The following is a 16,027-nucleotide window of genomic DNA, read 5'->3' as shown; positions in this document are numbered from 1 at the left end:
AGCACCGAGAACCGACTTGCGTCAATCTCAGCTGAGGACAGGTTCTTTTCCAAAAGGCAAAAGGCGTATCAGTGGCAAGATATTTAGAATGTTTGCGGTGGCAAGAGGGCAACTCTACGTAATGTCCAGGGTAAAGGTGGGTTCTTAATAGAAATGACTCGGGGAGCTGAAGAGGCCATTTCGAGCATCATCGGTAGTGAACCAAAGTGGTGAATTCCTCCCCCTCCGAGATCCCCGTTGCTGATATCATTGGTTATAGAAGACATGGTTCAAATTGCCCTCATGTCTAGACTGCAATTGAGTGAGGGGTGGGTGTTCAGCTGCCGAGAATTGATTCTCAGCTCTTGTGAGGTCTCGCTAGATGAGACGATATCGTCATTCTTCCCTGTGCGTCTCCGCAGAAACCTCCAGGGTAGGTTGATGGGAATCGGTCAAGTATTTATAGGGCCAATCCTCTTGCTTCGATGAAACTACTTTCCTTAACATCACTTCGCCAAACCGATCAAATCTCATTCATTGCTCTGAAGAACCCCAAGTCGAACACAATGCCAACCGTATTCCAATCCAGAGCCGATTTCCACCAGAGCCTGGTCGATTACAACCGAACCACTACTGATGGCTGGGATGTGATTGTCAGTTACTCGGAGGACAAGCTGAATGCCTTGTTGAAAAAGTATTGGTCTCAGAGATTCGACGCGGCTCAGGTCTCTTTCCAGCATAAATCTGGGACTGATAGTGCGTATTTTATATATACGTATGACCTGACCCTCGAAGCCCCAAATTTATCGTTCAAATCGATCGCTACAACTCATGGGGACATTGCTGTCTCCGCCCTGTCGTGGAAAATGTCGGGCACCTTGCATACTGACGTATATGTGAAAGGCAACGTTGTTGCCTCCACCGATGACGATGTGGGCAAGGATCAAGATACATACTTAGAGGTGGTAACACCAGTGTCTGCTATGGATGGGGAGTCGACCGATACCAGCACGGCAAAGGTCAGTCTTTAGTTTGTCTATGTCACCAGAGTCTTCGGACCGGTTCTGTGCAGGCCATACTAAAAGAAACCGCCATATAGTCTAGCGATGAAATCTTCGAGTTCAATGACAATACCGAGTCCAGCTACAAGGTCATCCTTCATTTCCAGAACGCGCAGGACACAGACTGGTCCGTCACAACGCCTAGTTCGAGTGATCCTCTCAACGAAAGCCTTACGGAATTGGTACACGCGTTGATGAACAAGGAAGAGTTCAAGGGATTCACCTTCACCCTCGGAACAGTCAAGAACACGAAAGATCAGACTTCGGATTTTCTGCAGCCGCAGCAATTCAGGTTCAACGCGACTGAAGGTGTTCTAAGCATCTTCATCCAAGTGAAAGGCGGCAGTGGCAAAGGAACGGCCGAAGCACCCCAGTTCCAATTGACTCACGACAGCGGCATCGCGGCCATTCCCGAGGGCTACGAAGCGAGTATTATTCTCTCTCAAACGCTCATTCGCGATGACTATCTTGTCAAACAGATTGCAGAGAGCTGCAAGGATACATTGCAGAGTAACGGCGGTGTGACTGGCAATCAGGCGTCTGCGAATCCAACAGTTCACCTGAAGTTCAAATCCGACAAAGTCTGGGAAGGCGAATCGATGAATCACGGCGGCTGGCCTATTGAAGGCAGTGGAGAGATCACTGTGGATTGGGATAAATATCCTTTGATCCTAACCCTTTTCGACGACGGAACGCCGCTGACATCTCACTACAAGTGGGTTTGGGACAATGCATCGGTGAAATTATCTTACACTACCTTTGATCCAATCCACGGGGATCATGGTGGACCGTATACTTCTCAAATCACAGGGAGTATCAAAGCCGTGAGTTTATCTTCCGTTCAGATTGCCATCATACAGAAGGAATTGAAGCTAAGAATGATAGAACTCGACCCCAGTTGCGACTATTTCAGGAGATACGTTGAAGTTCAACATCCAATTCACCTCAGCTAATCAACCCAATGCATCCTTCTCCAACGTGGGCCCTGCAGATCTGACCGGATCAGTGACATTCCCTGAGCTAGACCTCAAACTGCCGGATCTTGACTTCTTCCAAACGCAGAATGTGTTGGCTCCGGGCGAAGACTTCATCAAAGCACAAGACTCTATGTGTCCTTGTGACTTACTTGTTCTGGGATCAATGTATAGCTGAATCAGCCCGGGTCATCTCGTCTTCGGACAGATGAGCTGCAGATTTGTAGCTCTAAGGCAATTCTGGTTTCACATTCCACTCATCATCTCTTTGCTATACATTCGATCTCGGGTATTTTCATACCTATACACAAAGGCGTACTCAGTCAGTCACGGCTAGATATTATAGGCTAAATGCTGGGACTTCATATTATTCTTGCAGACGGGAAGCAGATCCCATTCCTTCCAATCGAGAGGAAGGCAAATGATAAGATCATCACCAATGTATTATGGTATATTACTGCTCATTATCAGACCAGATCATATCATCGTAGATATCGTCTGTCAATATATACAGTACAGTCAAGAAGAGCCATATGAACAGGAAGAAACATATGAAATGTAATTTCTTAAAAGAGTGGCGCAGACCGAAGCCCAAATATGGCTTGAGAAAGCCATGTGTGTAAAGAGGGGGCCAAATCCAATCCTCTGGAATGGCCTCGAAGAAGAAGTATCAGACAAAGGAGAGTGAAAAGATCGTAAAAGGTTCACAGGACCATCCCGGACATGGCAGCCCGGCTGTCCAACAAACAACAAAATCATCAAACAGATAAGACATTAACAGACGTTCCCATCGTAGACATCAGTCGTATCATAACAATCATAGCAGAAATGCCGCCCTCGGCCAAAATCCAACCCACTCGCAAAATGCAGCAGAAAAATCAAAGGCTAAACGCGGAAACACAAAATCCCAAGTACACAAAAACCCAAATGCAATGTTCAGAGGTCAAAGTCAAAACCCGTTCCGTGGTACCGTGTTACTGGTGGTCAACAAGTTCAGAGTAGCCCAATTCGTACCTCCCCAGAAAGAGCAAGAATAAACAAGAGAGTAAAAGTGGTCCGAAAAAAGACCGAGATCGAAATCCAAAGCAATATACACAGAAATGCAAAATGTTCTGATCGGTCCGTTAAATTCATTTCCTCGGCCCTGGTCCCGAAGAATAAAAGATCAAATGTACGCCGAAATAATCCGAAGGAGTGCGAAAACATATAAAACACATCGCTAATTCGTCAGACGCAGTCATGAAAAGCTAGCCCGTTAAAGGTCATATATCCAGTCGAAGTAAATGGTAAGCTGTCTATGCATGCATATGGCTAATTCTGGCTTAAGTTGGCCAATAGTCGCGTATCGATAGGCACAATGTGCAAGTAAGTATTCTGGTAAACGAACAGAAGACGGCAAAGGCGAACCAAAAAAAAAAAAAAAAGGAGAATTCATAGGCCGGTCAGGTTGTTTGTTTTGCTCGAAAAGAAAGGCTAGGCAGGAACGTTTTGCTCTGAACAAGGTGAGGGTAAGTCGGACATGGGCAGTATACGGTCAGATCTCGATAGCATCGGGTGAAATTTTCTTTTTTGAAACTATTCAGGCTTGACCGAAGCCCGATTCCTCTTCCTTGACGGGGGGAGCACCATAATCCTGGACCATGCGGCGGAAATCCCGGATCACTTTCTCGGGAACGCGATCCCACATCAGCGACCTCGAGTAGACATCCGAGGTGCTTTTGCCGGGAATCTTACTCCCGGGCGCAGTACCGCGCATGGCAGCCAGCGCCTGCTGGAGGTTGGAGGGCTGCTGAGATTTGTAGTTGACATTGGTGTCCTCGTAGGTGGTCAAAGAATTGTACTGGTCCGCGTTCAGAGCAAAGACCTGTTCTTGCTCTTGCTCCTTCGTTGGCATCGCAAGCGCATTGTGAAGCTCATCCAAGTTGGAGTGACCGGTACCGGCAGACATCTGAGCCATCTCCGCTCCGCTGATGGTGGTCGGGAGGGGACCAGCCGACGACGAAGCGACGGCGGCCTGGCCCATGGGGTGAGCGAGCTCGGGCGGGGAGGAAGACAACACGGCCCGTAGAACGTTGGCCGACTCGGCCCGGTACTCTTCCGACAACTGGGGAATCGCGCGGGCAGAGACCGCGTTGTTGTTGTTGGAGGCGATGAAGGCACCGAAGAGGAGGCACATGTAGAAAGCGTTCCAGCTGAACGGATAGTCGTTGGACTTCTCGGCGCTCCGGTCGTTCGTCGACACAAGAGAGGACGGCTGTCCGGTGGGAGCAGAAGCGACGGGATCGGAGTCAAGAGACAGGCTGTTGACCATCGTGAAGTCTTCCCACGGGCTGTTGCTCATGGTCAGATTCTCAAAGTCGGAGAACTCGTTGGCCAGGTTCGAGGGAGCAGGGGCGGTTCTGGCATGTCGCTCAAGCTTCTCCACGGTCTCCTTGAGAATGTTGTTCTTCTTGCGGAGCTCGGTGGTCTCCAACGTGTGTACCCGAATCATCTCATCCTTATCCATGTGCATGGTGTTGATGTATTGGGTGATCTCCTGCTGGGCGGCAATCCATTCGCTCTTCTCGCGAAGCAGCTCGGCTTCCCGCAACCGCATGTTCTGCAGCTCTTCCTCAAGATCGTTGAGAGCCTGGGTATATTGCTTCTTTTCCTCCTCAAGTTTCTCGGTGTGGAGCTTCTTCCGTTGACGAGAATCCAGACTGTGAAATTGATTTGTTAGTGGACCTGTTATCAGACAGCGGAGATTATTGGGGACACTTACGCAGCCTGACGGTTTCGCAACAACCGCTTCTGTTGTTTCAACTCCTTGATCTCCTCCTCATTGCTGGACTGACTGATCAGCTGGTCGATGTTACTCAACGTGCGCTCTGCTGGTATTTCAAAGCGAGCGTTCTTCTTCCGGATGCCATCCCGTCGGACGCTCAAGGGAGAGCTGTTCCGATAGGTAGGGCTTTTCGTGGGACGAGAAGCGGCATCCGGCATGTCAGTCGATGCCGGCATCCAACCCTGGCTGGACTGCGGCGACATGGCGACGGCACTAGAAGCCGCGAAGGCCATGTTGGGACGGTATGACATGGAGGACAGGTTGATGGCGCTCACGGGGCCAACGGCCCCACCGGAGAAGGGCGCTGACGAGCCGTTGTCCATCTCTGAGGGGAAATGCTCATACATAGCGGTCGGCGTACACGAGCCCGAATCTTTGGAAAGCGACCAGGAAGCATGCTGGCCATATGCCGAGGCTGGGTGGGTGCCGTCTACCCGCATAAACGGGTTAGGAGCGGATTCAAAGAACTGATGGCCGACTTGGGAGTTGTGTCGGGACTGGTTGCTGGAGACTGACTGGGAAAAATTCGACCAGACGGAATCTCGATGCGTAAAGGCATCTGGCGCATGGTCATATGAGGAACGGCGAGGGTCGGCCATGGAGGAAGAAAGTTCTGGTGATGTCGAGTCCAAGATCTTATCATCCAATACACTCATCTCGTCCTCTTCAGGAAACGAGGGTTTTGCATCCAACGCCGAGGGTGATTGTTGGTAGAAGTCAAAAGACGGCTGAGAATACCTCGCCATGACTGTGCCAGTGTGACAATAGGATGAAAATAGAACGGGGGAGAAAAAAGATTGATGGCCTCGATTGTAGAGTAAATCAAGAGGCGGTGTGTAAAATGGGTGTACGGAAAGTAAAAATCCCAGTCGGTGCGGGGTTTTGGGTGGTTGGTTATTGAGAGAGAGTGGGAAAAAGAAAAATCGAGGAAGAATCAGGTGTAACGGAAGGGAGGGAAAGAAAAGTAAATAGAATGGAGAAGTTGATAGGTATTGAAGAGAAGGGGGAAAATATGCAGGAAGAAGAGACTAGGTAAAGTCGGTCGTAGTAGTGGTAAAGTGGGAGAGGGAGGAGTAGAAGAATAATAAAAGGAGCAGGGGAGGAGGGGAGGAGGAGAAGATCAGATGTGACGAAGAGGAAAATAAGGACGAGGTCTCTTGTGATCAAAGGAAAAGCCCTCTAGAGGAGAGTTTCCCGGACAGTATAATCGATGGTGTTGATGATGGAGGGAGAAGAGCAAGTGACGAGGGAGGGGAAGTCCATATATCTTAATTAGGAACCATGCGAGAGCGTCTCTTCCAGGTACCTCTTACTAGTAGCACTTGGGTTCTGATCAGAGCCGATCAACCAGAAGGTTAGAATGATCAAATAAAATCAAAAAAACATTAAAATAAAAAAAAAGAATTTAGCATTAAGAGTAAATTAGAAGGGAAATCAAAGAAAGCAGAAAATAAAAAAGAAAAAGAAAAAGATAATAAAAAATAAAAATCACAGAAAATAGAATAAAATAAAATAAAATAAGAATAAATCCCAATGATCATGATACTACGCCTACTACCGCCGACCATGGAACAGGAAGGGAAACCCCCCCAAAATCCAACCAAAATAACCATAATCGACCCTCTGGATTGATCCGTAAAATCCCCCCAAACGGAACCCCATCGACCCTAAACTAACGCCGTCCGTGAGGACCCAGTAGGCCGAGCGGACTAATCGCCAGGACGGCATCAACTCATCCAGCGGTCAGCGGAAAAGCCAAAAGGCGAGGCGACGATTTCTGAGGGTTCCCGAGATTAACGAACGGCGGTCATTGGATGCTTCGTTGGGCAGACGTGCGTCTGGCAGGGGAAACTTCGCTTTTGGCACCCGGCGGCCCTGGGATGAATAAGCATTGTGCGGTTGTTCGGCCAGTGCTTTTGTCCTTGATGATTAATCTTCATTCATGATCGTGAGAAGGTCCTGTCAGACCACGAGCGATTCCATCATGTACTCCGTCGGTAGGTGGTACATCCCACCTACCGCTCGTTGCTGTGTCCATGGATATCGGAGGTCGGACTGTCTGTATGCGATTTGCCCCCCACTTGTACGCCATTCTGCCCGAATTCCCCCGCGTCTACCGTAGTACTCAGTAGTAGTATACCTATCTCAAGATCAGTGCTCAATCTAGTCAAAACCCCTCAGAATCAGGAAAAGGAAAGAGAAAGGAAAGGCATGACGATTGTGTTGAGTACCCGATACCTTTCCAGTACATTGCGAGTACTTCCCTAGTGATCACTGATCAAGGTCAGATTCTTTCATTCTCGCAGTGTTTATCGACAGCCTATCAAGGCCACCCCGAGATCCGTCGCTCTTACCGTACCGTCGTATGGCCCTTCCCCCCTCTTTTCCCCATTCGGCTAGTCTGACCGTCCTCTCTTCCGGTCAGTCTCTCTCTGTCTCGTCTCGCTTCTCTCGCTCGGCGTCAGTCTCAGCGTCCCATCCATCGCATCCCCTTGGGAAGTTCCTGGACTCTCGCAGCCTGACTCAGGCACAGGTTCACCCCCCGTCACAAATGAACCCGAATGATTGGCACTGAGTGACTCTCCCCAATCCTCACCGTTGCAATCAGTTCTTCCAAGATGTTGGTAGGTACCTGAACTCACCAGCCTACCCTCAAGCCTTGGAAGTCTTGGCCCCGGATGATGCCCAAAAGAAACCCCCCCTAAAAATAAAAATAAAAATAAAAACCGAAAAACCAAGGAGTCCGTCTGTGCGCGTCGTCAGTGCCAGTGTCAGTGTTCATCATCCCATGATCGACTCCCGGGATAGGACGGTTTTCCCTGTTTACAGAACCGTACCATTCTTACACCTACCGGGCCTTTTTCTTCCTCTCTTCTTCTGTGTCCTCCCGCTTCTCAACCCGAGGAGGGGCACTGATCAGATGGACCAGCGGTCATACAATACTGTATCAACCGGCCCTTCCCCTCGGTCCAACATGGCCAATCATCCCCGAAGCACTGTGATATCCTCCCGACCAGAAGGGCACTGTTTACCCTCAAACCCATCAGCAGGTCCTACGCTACAATGTATGCCTGGGATCTCTGGAGGCCTGAGGAAAGTCTGGATTGCGCCTCCCCGGATCTTATTATTGTTCTCGAGATCTCACCCTGCCCCCCTTCCGGTTGTTCACTGTAGCCCGAAGTAGACCTGCATCTCGGACTGAATGAACCCTCATTCAACATGGACCTCTTCATACCTACGGAGTACTCACTTCCTAATTCCTCTCCTCTCGTCTTTCCCTTCCATTCCATTCTCCGGTACAGTTAGGGCCGGCCCGTTAGTGATCCAATGATCTAATGATCCACCACCTAAGGGGCCCTTTGGCCGTTTGGGTTAGTCCCTTGCCCTGCCCGTGCTTTTTTCCATGGTTTCTGGTTTTCTGGTTTTTAGTTTTTCCCGCCCGCCGATTCAATAAAAATAATGATGACAGTATGTACTGCGGGACACTGGGGCAGGGCCAGATGCAGCAGAAGCACGGACGGTGCAAGTTTCATTCTGGACCAGCCCAGAGAAAAGTCGCGAATAGGGTGCAGGGACCAGGCTATGAACTGCATAATCCTTTTTTTTTTTCCTGCTTCGAGAAATGTATTTCCTTAGAACTCCGGGGGACGGAACCCGACCATGCTGCATTGCATCGTCCTCGGTCTCTCTGCTTCTGCTTCTCCAACCCTGAAACACCCGTTAGTCAGCCTGATACCGCAACTCGTCGTAGATCTCTCTTCTGGTCGCATCATTACAAGAAACGCTCTTTTTCGTCTTGGCTCGGTTTTCCGAAAAAACGGGGCCTTCGGTCGAGTCGTTATTTAGTAGTCGTGAACTAAGTTAGTCATTTACCAATACTCATGACTAAACCATCCAAGTAGGGTGAGGCCAGGAGGTAAGTAGCCCACGTTGTTTTTTCCCGCGGAAAGTGAGTAGAAATCGAAAAAATCCAATAAAAATAAATTGCCAGCGAGAGGAAAGAAAGTAAGGCATCAGTGCTTTTGTCACTTACTGCTCTTCAATTTCCTAACTGTCAATATTACTGATCGATCATACTTTCTCCGCAATCAACCATTAAGAAACATCCATAACTACGTAGGTAGGTAGGTACATACATACATCGTACATACTAGGTACCGAGAGGCACAATGACATAGCGTCATTATCCCATAGGTACATACATACATGTACGTACATACTCGAGCCAAGTACATACCTACTAACCTAGTAAGTAAGCAGTGAAAGCACGCACCCATAGCCCATAACTCCCAGGGAGGGGGAGAGAAAAAGCAAAGAAGAGAAAACACGACGGATGCGCCCATCGGCCACCGCGTCGCTGCTCATTGCGCGGAGGGGTTAGTTTCAGGTCAAGCGCGTCTGGGTGCTCATGCAGAAGACGAGGCGAGCTTGGGTTGAGACAGAACTAGCATATGAGCTCTTTCCATAGCTGTGACTCTATTTTTTCGGCTTGGTCTGGGAGATGGGCGAACGTGGGAGTTGTGTTGGATTAACACCCCCTCCCCTCTTGGAATATGTACATACATGTCTACAGGACTTCCTTCCTCTCTCCCTATTAACCATTTTACTGGCTTACGGTGTACATTACCTATCTAGGTGTTCGGTTTCAGGCACTAAGGTTACCTACGTACCTACCTACCGCTGCTGGTGGTCAACGCTCAGACAGCATGATAATAGACTCGAACAGGAGGGAGAGCATGTTTGATGATTCAGGCTTCACTATTTTTGGTTTGTCTTCGGTTCTTGCAGCGCATCATTCTCGATCATGTTACGGAGATATGTAGCCCACTAATGACATGACCATATGGGCATGGCATGGCCTTGTCTTTACCCCCTTACTGACGTGCGTTATCTTGTCTTTCTTCCTGGTAGGGGTTGATGTCATAATAGCGGTTGTTATGATGCTAGGGATTTATCTATTTTTTTCTTTTAATTCAATTATAATTTCCCCTTTCTGAGGAGATATGTTTTGTCAGTATTTGTTTGGTTTGTTATTTAGTTGTTTAGTTAATCCGTAGGTAGTTGGTTACTATATGCGGAATACGGGAGGTAGGTAGGCATACTTACCTAAGGCCCATACCTACCTCCGCTACTACGTACTAAGGTACTCAACTGTTCTCCAGTGATTCGTGACTCATTCCATCCCATACAAATTAGTACCACATACCCCATACTCCATACAAAGGAGAAAAACAAACCACCAAAAAGAATAGAAAGAAAAAGAAAAGGAATGACCTCATAGACTCCCTCACTTTCAGCCCAATCTACTCCATCCACCAAACCAGAACAGACCAGACAATGGTGATCGCAATTACCAGATCCTCTATGCCATAGGCCACAAGGGAACGAAAAACGTGGTACCTGAATCTATTCCTACCATATACGGAGTAGTTAGTTAGTGCGGATAGTATCTACGGAGTATCCGTAGATGAACGGTGTACGTAGTGTAAGTAGACACTAACTGAACGAACTAACTCCATAGTAAACTACGTACTTACCTACCTCCGGCGTAGTCTACCTACTCTAGGGTCCATCCATCATCCACGGCCCATAGAAAATACCACAAGCTCCACAACGCTCACCTTGGCCGTCAAGCGCACTCAGCGCACCTACCAGCGTCCGGGGACTCTCTGGTGCGAACCACATCGTCTAGATGGGGGAGTATAGGCCGGCCAATGGGCCGTGCTAGGGATTTTGTTCTAGGATAGATGAGGAATGGTTCGGTGGTGGAAAGTAGCAGCCTGCAACCGGGCCACCTCGTTAATCCTTCGATAAGATGAAACAAGAGAAGAAAAGAACATAGGACCCACCGGTCCGACAACAACACTTCCTTTCCATCTCGGTAAGTGTGACTATGACAGGATGAGGCGATGATTGTATGACTCACTCACTCACTCACTCAACTCAGTTCGAAGGTTCTGACGAATCTCGGCGGTCCTGGTCTTCTCGAAAGCCTCGCCTCGTCGTCTAGGGCATTTCCTGATTCGGAATACACTACATGGCTTGTTGTTGTTTCATCTTCTCCTTCCTTCCATTCCCCCATCCATTCATCCATTCATCTTGATCGGTGTCTTCGGGCTGTCCGCATCTCCACTCCTCCCCTCCTCTTTTCCTTCTTGTCATTGTAACCTTCGCCATCCCTCTAAACTAGATGCGGTAGTATGTGTACACGCGATTGACCGGGGATAGTGCACAATGGAACCATACACATAGATAAGCAAGATGAGGCTAGAAGAGAAAAAACCGTCGTGATACTGATGCCACGTTTCACACCCGACCCGATCCCAAGAGACCAATTATCCACGGTGATAGACATTTTGATTTGTTTATTTTCTTTCCGTGGTGGAGGAAAGAAAGATGAAAGAGCCCGGCCGCGTAGATGAAGGATTGAACCATCAGTCGAAAAGAAAAAAAAAAAAAAAAAAACCAAAATAAAAAGCCCGGTACTCGCGTCAATCGCGTGAAGTAAAACCGGCCCGCTGGGATAAAAATAAAATCAGACCCCAAGAGAGCAAGGCGACGTCTCACGCTTTTGCGCATTCTTTCTACTTCTTCCACGCAGCTGCACGGTACGCCGGAATTGGATTCTGATCGTCCCTAGTCTTGAGTCCCTACTCCGTACGGAGTAGGTAGGTCCTAGCTAGGTAGTATTCCGTAGACCAAGTTGACGTTGACCCATCATAACTCGGTGAATTTTGTTTCCGTTGGGGAGGAGGGAAAGAGAAGATCGAATCCATACAAATCAAGAGGAAACAACAAAGAACCACACCGCGGCGAAGTAATAACCTACAGACCCAATCGGAAAGGAATCCATATCCTGAAACAAAGGGAAAATCCTCTCAAAGAGAGCAAATCATCATGAAAAGAACCTGCTAATTAATGATTTTTCTTTTCGCTCCCGTCTTGACCGATATTCGAGTATGTCTCAACGGAGCCGCGGGAAAAAGAAGGTGAAGCAAAAGTGGCCATTTTTTTTTCTCGCTCTCTCGGCGCAAGACGAATCGGAGAGGAATTGGAAAACTCCTGAAAATTCCTGACCCCATCGAAGCTTTCATCTTGCTTGCTCCAACTTCCCATCTCCTGTCTTACCAAGAAACGCAGCTAGCCACCTCCCATTCCGGGTAATCGCCGCTGCGATGACGATGCCCTTCTGGCGGTGAACGACAGCCGTTGACCCAATTGTAGGGCGCGATTCAGATCGGTGGAGAGCGCGTGGGACCTGCTGCGGTTACTTGAGCTCGGTGCTTGAGTAGTCGATGCACGTATTGGCCATAGAGGGCCGGGTAAAAGATCGTTGGATGTGTTGCATTGATAATATTGGTTTTTTTCTTCTTCTCTTGAATCCACAAGGGTTAGTGAAGGGAGCACGGCGATGAAGTTCAGGTCCGCCACTAGAAATGTTAAATGCCCACTCAAGTTGGATCCTTTTTACCTATAACTCAATTTTGAAGCTTCACTATTATTTTTATTTTCCTGCCATTTTATTCTTTAGCTGTTCATAATTATGCCTCTACTTTCCACTGCTAAGTTGCTAACTCACCCCAATTCCAAATAGTGCATAAATCAAAATAATGCGACCTGTAGGTAGTGGGTCCATTGTTCTTGAAGATTGACTTCTCAGACTCATCTGCATGATGTAGTTGTTGCCCAATCTGCATAAAATGATGATCGTACAGAATCAGCCTGCCTTTGGCTCTCGGTCCAGCAGGCGCCACAAGTAGCCACGAGCTTCTTTGAAATCGTGGAGAGAGACCGACCGACAGACAGATAAAAGATCCTCGGGGAGGATTTCTACCTGTCCGTTTGTATGTACGTGGTGTTCATAATTCACCGAGAATCTCTGGCTGTCTGATAGTACTGGTTATTATTATCTTGCAGGTCCAGCCCAGTCAGATATAGAATTGCAGAGGGTGGTGGCAGGGGGGACTTGCTAGTAAATAATTTCCCTTCGGTCTTATTTGCGATCAGCCCCTCTCCTAGATACTACCTACCTACCTAGGTAGTAAGTACTCTTGCTCTATGGTCCATGCCCAGTCCAACCTCATCCCTATCTCGATCCGTACATGGAGCGGTCAAGATCCATCGAAGAGGATAGAAGAAGACAGAGTTTCTCAGCATCCTGTACGTGCTCCATCGGCACCTAGTAGTAGTAATACAGTATCTACACCGTAGGTAGTGGCGGTATGGAGTAGGTATCCGTAGTATTCTTTTTCTTTCTTCTAGTTATCCATCCTGCGGGCCTTGTGTCCCCCCCATCTCAAGGACCAAATTAACATAGTGGGCCCTGCCGATAATGCGATGAAATCTCTCCCTATCGGAATGGATGTGCATTTTCCCCAGAAAGCTAAACAGCGTGTATGTATCTGGGTCGGGTAGAGCCAGTGGGCACGATAAATGTGTCGGTGATGAGGGAATCGCTGTTATTGGCGGGGATCGGCTCGCCCTCCCATGCCATCAGGCACAGACTGACGGTGATCAGATCGCCTGCCGGCCTGGGCTAACAAGGCCGAACGGACACTCGGACACACACACACACACACATTCAGCGGCGAAGGGTGCATGTGGGATGGATGTACGGTGTATGTATGTACCTACAGCTTGCAGGACGAATGTCTCGGTACGGGTCACATGGGCAGGCAGGAGCGCCGTTGCTGACGGACTGACACCTCAGGTTTGATCCTCGCTTTCCCGTGCATTTCCTGTGGCTGGTCTTGGAGAGGGGGGAGGGGGGGGACAGGCCTTCACACCCTCACTTTCTTCTATTTCCCTCTTAGGCTTCGTGTCCATATATGAAAAGGCGAATCTAATTAAAAAAGCTTCGTGTTTGGCTTAGAAACTCTGCCGTCGTACTTTGAAGGGGCAATCAGCTACGGTCATTCATTTCGCTTCATATTGGGTGTCCAAAATTTTGCTTGTCAAAATGCTCACTTCTATCATTAGAAAAACAGGACGACTATCAATCTATTACCGGGATCTGCTACTATCATGCCAGGACTCCCATAGGATCCCACCGTGGCAAAACCTTTGGTGTCTGGTCCAGAACGTCTCGCACCTCTTTGGCAACAAAACGGGAATCGACTACTACCTGATACGTATACTCGTCCATCCACCGGTCGGTCATCACAAACCAGCCCTTGTCGCCGGTGTTTTCGCCCCACGAGTTTTGGACTCGCCATCTCACGGGCTTGTTCTCTTCGATGCGAACGGCCGTCAACACCATCGCATGGGTCATGGACGATTCGCCCGTTTCAAGTCTGCTCGCCTTATCCATACCCAGCGTAACGTTGAACCCCAGTGAGAGATCGAAGAGCTCGGTATCCATCACTCCCGGATTACCATCGTAAAACTTCCCCACGTCACAGCCAAAGAAAACGGGATGGCCCGCCCGAAGCATCGCGATGGCGGCCGATTTCATTGTCTGGGATTGATTAATTTAGGCACGGGTCGAGGAGGCATTAGGGCAGCGGTGCTGTAAGAGCTTACCTCCATGTCGACATTGATGTATCTAATCGGACGTCCCTCCACCACGTTTCCCAGTTTGTCAACCGTCAACAGACGGTTAAACTCGTTGCGAGGATCGTTGACCAAGCTCAGCACTCGGTCGGGGTTGACTTCCGCTCGAGTTAACTGCACCGTGGCCTGGCTGGCGAAGGCTCGCGGGGTTTGACGGATCTCCTGCGACTTTCCATTGGCATCGTAGTATTGCCACACAAACGACTCCTCGGGATTGGGCGGTGGTCCTAGCATGATAGTCACCAAGCTATGGATTTCTTGCAGGAACGCCTCCTTTGTCTCTGCCAGCGTTTCCCGCTCCTTCACGCTCGGGCTCTGCGCCAGTCGCCGGAGCACCAATGCATGCTCGCGCAGTTTCGCCGTGATCAGCCAGTTCATCTTGCTGCTATTTTGGGCGTTGAAGTTATCCGGGTAGATCGCATGCGGCACCAGGCCGTACTTCTGCACCAGGTTGTCCACCATATCCCACTGGCCTCCGTCGGTGACGGGGTCCTGGAGGAGTTTCTGAACTAACCGGCCAGACAGATCCTCGCCGACCGTTTCGATGATCTTTTCCAAGAACCAGTTCGCCTTCTCGATCTTGTCCCAGTAGAACAGGTATGCCTGGCTGAGCTCGAGCTCGCTCACGTTGTATTTCCTCATGAGAGGCACCCGGAAGACGTTGGTCGATGCGAAGAGCCAGCAGCGGCCCGAGGCGCGCTGGTTGGTGATCGGGCCGCCCTCGAGAGGGATCCTGACGTTGAACACCTGGGCATCGGACCTAACGGCCGACTGGTTGGTGAGGATTTGCGAATACGGGCTTTTGGCTAAGCTCGAGATAGCCAGGCGGTTCTGTAACGCTCCCACCGGTTAGCGATAACTCCTCCGTAGACTGAAACAAATAGTACTGGTCAGAGAGATCCGGTACCTTGGGATCCTTCAGCAGGCGGTCTTCCCAGTTCTTGAGCTGGGAGATAGCAAGAACCGTTGTTCGCTCTCGGGCGCTGTAGGGAGGAGCTAGTCATATCAGCACCGATCTTCACCCTATCTCTGCTGCAAATCGACACAAAGCAACGAGAAGGGTGATATACGCGCTTCCTCAATTTCAAGCCACACGTCCACCGTGCTCCCGGACACCAGCTGTCGTAAGGTCATGGCTGCCGTTAAATCACGAGGGTTCTTTTCCTCCTGGGGAGGCTGGGGACTCGAATAGCCTATACCCATCGTTGACTACGGCAAGAAGATGTTGTTGGAGAGAATCTATGGGTGACTAGATGAGATGGTAATTATTGTGTTGCATACCCACAAGGTCCTCAAGGACATCGGGGGTGGGTGCGGGGGAGGGAGAAGTCGGTGAGGAGAGAGCTTAAGGGGGGGCGAGGGTACACTCTCTCCCTCCCTGCGTGATTCTGCGAGGGACCTCCCTCTCTGCTTACTGTACATACTTCGGCTCTTCTCAGGTGATGGCGCGATAGGCACGGTCTCAATAATCAGGCCGTCCATTGCCAGCCCCAGATCCAATATGGTGCCAATTACGGGATCTGCGCCACCCAAATCCTGATGACACTGCTTATCCCCAACCTATTTCGTCACTCGTGTGTAGTTTTATCTAGTTTTGTCTCAGACAGCAAAGCTTCCCCATTCGATGTCGTTGGATA

General features: G+C 49.3%; 3 protein-coding genes across 3 annotated transcripts; 1 reads left to right on the top strand and 2 right to left on the bottom strand.

Moving 5' to 3' along the window:
- Positions 1-545: 545 nt before the first annotated feature.
- On the top strand, positions 546-2,192 carry KD926_011722 (uncharacterized protein; the record flags this gene model as incomplete). The annotated part of the gene is made up of 3 exons (XM_053096245.1): positions 546-998; positions 1,079-1,864; positions 1,926-2,192. The coding sequence occupies 3 exons, from the start codon at positions 546-548 to the stop codon at positions 2,190-2,192; spliced, it is 1,506 nt and encodes a 501-aa protein (XP_052959733.1).
- Positions 2,193-3,593: 1,401 nt separating this feature from the next.
- Positions 3,594-5,584, bottom strand: KD926_011721 (putative bZIP transcription factor; the record flags this gene model as incomplete). The annotated part of the gene is made up of 2 exons (XM_053096244.1): positions 3,594-4,713; positions 4,776-5,584. 2 exons carry the CDS (start codon positions 5,582-5,584, stop codon positions 3,594-3,596), a joined length of 1,929 nt encoding a protein of 642 aa, XP_052959732.1.
- Positions 5,585-13,860: 8,276 nt separating this feature from the next.
- Positions 13,861-15,593, bottom strand: KD926_011720 (C1 family peptidase; the record flags this gene model as incomplete). Its single annotated transcript, XM_053096243.1, has 4 exons — positions 13,861-14,295; positions 14,361-15,221; positions 15,298-15,386; positions 15,461-15,593. The coding sequence occupies 4 exons, from the start codon at positions 15,591-15,593 to the stop codon at positions 13,861-13,863; spliced, it is 1,518 nt and encodes a 505-aa protein (XP_052959731.1).
- Positions 15,594-16,027: the final 434 nt, after the last annotated feature.

This window comes from Aspergillus affinis (assembly GCF_023601865.1).
Source record: "Aspergillus affinis strain CMG 70 chromosome Unknown NODE_9_length_501208_cov_87_169129, whole genome shotgun sequence".
Classification (NCBI taxonomy): Eukaryota; Fungi; Ascomycota; class Eurotiomycetes; order Eurotiales; family Aspergillaceae; genus Aspergillus; species Aspergillus affinis.
This window is presented reverse-complemented; position numbering and strand designations above follow the sequence as displayed.